The 4,247-nt window shown below is 40.6% G+C and overlaps 1 protein-coding gene across 1 annotated transcript; it reads right to left on the bottom strand.

Annotated features, from left to right (window-relative positions):
* Nucleotides 1-768: 768 nt before the first annotated feature.
* fam180a (family with sequence similarity 180 member A) lies at nt 769-2,179 on the bottom strand. Its single transcript, XM_085386109.1, has 3 exons — nt 2,146-2,179; nt 1,666-1,763; nt 769-1,284 (listed from the first exon to the last, which is right to left on the bottom strand). Exons 1-3 carry the CDS (start codon nt 2,177-2,179, stop codon nt 955-957), a joined length of 462 nt encoding a protein of 153 aa, XP_085242235.1. The 3' UTR covers nt 769-954.
* Between the last annotated feature and the right edge of the window lie 2,068 nt (nt 2,180-4,247).

The raw sequence follows: 4,247 nt of genomic DNA, 5'->3' as shown, positions 1-4,247 counted from the left end.
TAAACCTTATATTTTGGATATTAGACTGATGGTTTGTTACAATGTCATTGTATTATGATATTAAATTAATCATGTGTAGGTGGAATCTAGTTAGCCTAAATAGCCTATATTGTGAGAATATTTGTGACTCAAACTGCTGCAGATTATGATTAATTACTCTGTAAATCACTCTAAAATAGTTTGGGGGAATTCTAGACTCAGGGGGTGGGTCAATGCATAGTAATTTTGGACACTGAAACATGTCTAAAATACCTGGTGTGACTGTAGGGATAGACTATACACTGATTTTGCTGCAAAATGATAACAAACCGTCTTTGATGATCATTACATTTCGAGTTGATAGCTAAAAGAAAAGGGACTTCAGCCATGACCACTTCGCTTTGCTGAAGGTTGAGTCTCATTTGATGCCGTGGATTTACATGATCAGAAACAAAATCCAGGAAAGTGAGAGCAGCCGATCTCTGCAAGCCCATATCATCTGACAGCTCAGCTATGAGCTGATGTACTGGGACCTTGAGGTCTGCTTGATCTAAACTTGTGCTTAAATAAGTTTATAGAAAAGTAAGATACGCTGATCTTTTGAGAATTAAAATTTTATTATTTACCTCACATAGGGTAACAAAACAAAACAGAAGCACATGATATAACTTTTCAGGAGTTTGTGGTTTGAGCTCTTAATTGGAATTAGCCCAGTCAGATAAGACTGGAAGTCAAGTTTGAAAGCGCTGATAAAAGTGAGTTTGGACCCTGAGTTTAGTTACATTTTTTGGTTAAAAATTTAATTGCTTATATAATTTTATATACATTTTTTGATATTTGTATTTGTATATACAAATAGTTTCATATAAAAAGCAATATAATAATCTAATTTGTTTTTAAACTTTGCAGGACACTGGAAATGGCATGGATAAACGGCATCTCCACTACTGAAAAAAATATGGACAACTTCTTTCCTCAAAAGGGTTTGAGATCCTTTTGAAGAGCTTGGAACAGCTGGATTAGGGTGTCGGTCCATATCTCTTTCTGGTGCTTGTTGGTGATACGAGCCAGGGTCTGAGTGGTGTACACTAACGTCAGCACTGTCCTCTCAAAGTCCTGCCAGCTCAGAGGTTGGCGCCGCTGGGTGAGCTCGGCCGTCAGACGCCTGATGTCGGAGAGCCTTTTAGGCAGTACTTCCTCACAGATGACTTCCAGCTTTTCCACACTTCTCAGGGAGGCCAACTCCTCATCTGGAATCAGCAGGGTGTGTCCATCACCTTGTATCTGCATTCCACCCAGCAGAATCTGGGAGATAGATAGGCATCCACTAAATTCACATTCACATATATAAGCAGCTAACTGAAAAATGGAGTTGCTAGCAAGGTCACGTCCTGTTAACGGCTATTTCAATCTGTTCCAAAGAGCCTAATCATCTAAATATTTTGAAATGAGCCTAAGATGGCATAAGAAAGTAAAATATCTTTTTCATCAATGTCACCAAAATATCTCACATTCCTGCTAATGATTAGGAGCACAGCAGCAGTACACAGTGTTTTGTTCTAATCAGCAGGGTGAGGCCACAAATGTGTTATTTTTAGAAGTCTTGTGCACATTCTAAGCATACTGGTTTCCATTAAAGAAACACTAGCTCATGAACTATTTCGGGGCCGCAAGAACTTAACTGACCTCAAAAAGCAGCTTGATGTCCTCCACCGAGTGCTGGAATGTGGGGTTGATCAGTGAATATGTTCCCCGTTTTATCCTGTATGCAGATGGGTACAGCACTAGAACACACAAGAAGAAAAAATTGGATTATAGAATCTCCCTTTTCAAAAATTAAGGCAGGACATTATTTATTGTGACATTTATGCGGGAGGGCCAGAGGTTGAGTAAACACATATTCATTACTGTTCAAATATTATGTATGTGGTTGAGACTTGGGCTCCAGCTGTGAAGAGATCAACTGGTCTTTGACCTGAGCCACAGTTGCTACAAGCACCAGCGGCCTGGTGCCCCCAGAGGTGCGATGTCTGCTTATTGACTCGTGGAAGGGCAGGTGTAACTGACCTCATTTGGTCAGGCTTCAAAGTGTCAGCCCATATGTGTAGCAGACGGGGGATCTCATAATGTGAGGTGTCCTGATACGGCTGGAATGAAACCCCTCACTTTCAGCTAGAAACAGTTGCTGCTGCCGCCTCATTTCTGTGATAAAATTGAGCAAAATCCATATTTTCCTGGAAGTGATAACAAGAGGCTAAACCTCACATCTAGAGGTGGACAGCAGCTAACATTACTCACATACTTTCCTAAGTATCTGATGTACTAACAATTAAGCACGGGGCTATTTTGGAATATTTTGTTTTTACCCTAATTCAGAGGTTTTTAAAATTCTTTTTAAATACACATTGTACAGTGTGATGAAACTTCAGAGTTCATAATTCTGGACCACCAGAGTGAGCTGCTCTATAGAGATGTGAAATTGGAAAGAAAAATCCAGCAGAAGCCTAGCACAGGATCTAGAGGAGATTCATCAGGTCCTTCAGTTGATCTGTCTGCCGATCACTGAAGCCTGATCAGAAATGGTCTCAGTGGAAGAGTGGCTCTCAAGAAGGAAGGGGAACAGAGAGAAAGGGCTGGGGTAAGTTAAATTACAAAAGAACTGATATGGTTAATCCCATTTTACAACTTTTGTTACAAATCGAGTCAATTAGTTCACTGGTCTAAAATGAAAAATAACATTATGGTCTAAATTGTCTAAATAACATAGCTGTGTCTAAGAAATGATTTGTGAACTTCCTTAATCTAGCAACACATTTGCATTATAATAAAGAAAGATTAAGAGTCACACGAGAATGTGCAGGGTCTGTTTGTAATAATATAACTTTGAATACTGCCCAGACTTTGAAAACTTTTTTGTGTATCTCTGTTATCTCTCCAAGAACCATTTTTGTTAATGTAGCATCAGGAGAAGAAACTGAAAATTAAATTTGATTTGCACAGAAGGAGGTCCATCCATCCATCCATCCATCCATCTTCATCCGCTTTATCCGAGGCCGGGTCGCGGGGGCAGCAGCCTAAGCAAAGGAAGGAGGTTTCACAGTATAATGAATTAAGGTAAAACTTCCTCTAGGGTTCTACAGCTGTTCAGCTCTCTTTTTCCATTGCTACCCATATTCTGTTGCCGTCCAGTACTCCATTCAGCGTGTAAGCCAACACACGGAGATCTTAATGAGGTATACAGTATATAAACACTGGCATTCATGTGAATTTGGATGTCATCCTTCCTCTCTGCTACAGTGGCATCTATGGATTCCTGCTTCACCAATTCTGCAGTAATGATCAGCTTGACTGCCTGCAGCATCGCTGGCCAGATACATTTAGCTTTATAGCAATTGTCAGGCCAGCCAAAGCCACACAAATTGGCAGAGCTCCCTATGTACCTGCTTCCTGCTTGGGCGACTGCCAGTCTCAGCTCTGGCCTCCCTTTCGCAGCACAGCCACTGCTCTCAATGTAAAGAAATGTGTAGTTCCACATTTCCATGTTGGGGTTCCAAAAATCTGGCACATCTGTGTAATCTTTAGCATGTTACCTCAGTCCTTCCACCTGCCCCACCGTCAGGGGCCATAGCCAGACGTTGTGAAATCTCAAATAAACATTGTCTAACTCCACCTTTTCCTATAATATGAATTTGGGTTTCAAGGATCAAAACATATGTACTTATTGTAAATTCCAAATGCAGATGAAATGCTGTTCACGACCCTCATCATAATGTCAGAAATCAATAAAAGTTCAAACACTTCTAATGGAGAAGTTTGAACTTGTTGAAGAGTGACTCTGAAGCAATATAATATGCAACATGCACAGTTGTTCCAACCCCCAAACACCAAAGACAAGTAGAGAGAAGATTTCCCCAGATCAAGTACTAACATCCAACTCTAAGTGGATGACAACTTGTAGGTGAAAATGTATACTCCTCATTGAGTATGCAGCTCCCAAATGCATCAGGTATTGTGGAGGAGCGATGCCTGTGCAGACATATTAGTTACCGAATAGATACGGTAGCTTCAGCGGGCCATTGCTAAAGTAAACAATACAACACCCGAGGGTGCTCATTAGAACAAGGGTTATATCGTTAAAGGATTGAGGCGATGCGGGGAAATGACAGCTTGGAGGCCAGCCCAGCGCTGATTTACATCTAAAATTAATAATCTGTAATTTACATAAAAAGGCTCTGCTACTACTACAATAGTCCTTTGGCATGTAGGAA

This window comes from Rhamphochromis longiceps, linkage group LG17, assembly GCF_057381845.1.
Source record: "Rhamphochromis longiceps isolate RC_006_pf linkage group LG17, R_longiceps_female_GT1.1, whole genome shotgun sequence".
In the NCBI taxonomy this organism is placed as follows: Eukaryota; Metazoa; Chordata; class Actinopteri; order Cichliformes; family Cichlidae; genus Rhamphochromis; species Rhamphochromis longiceps.
The sequence above is the reverse complement of the archived record's forward strand: the minus strand, read 5'-3'. Positions and strand labels throughout refer to the sequence as shown.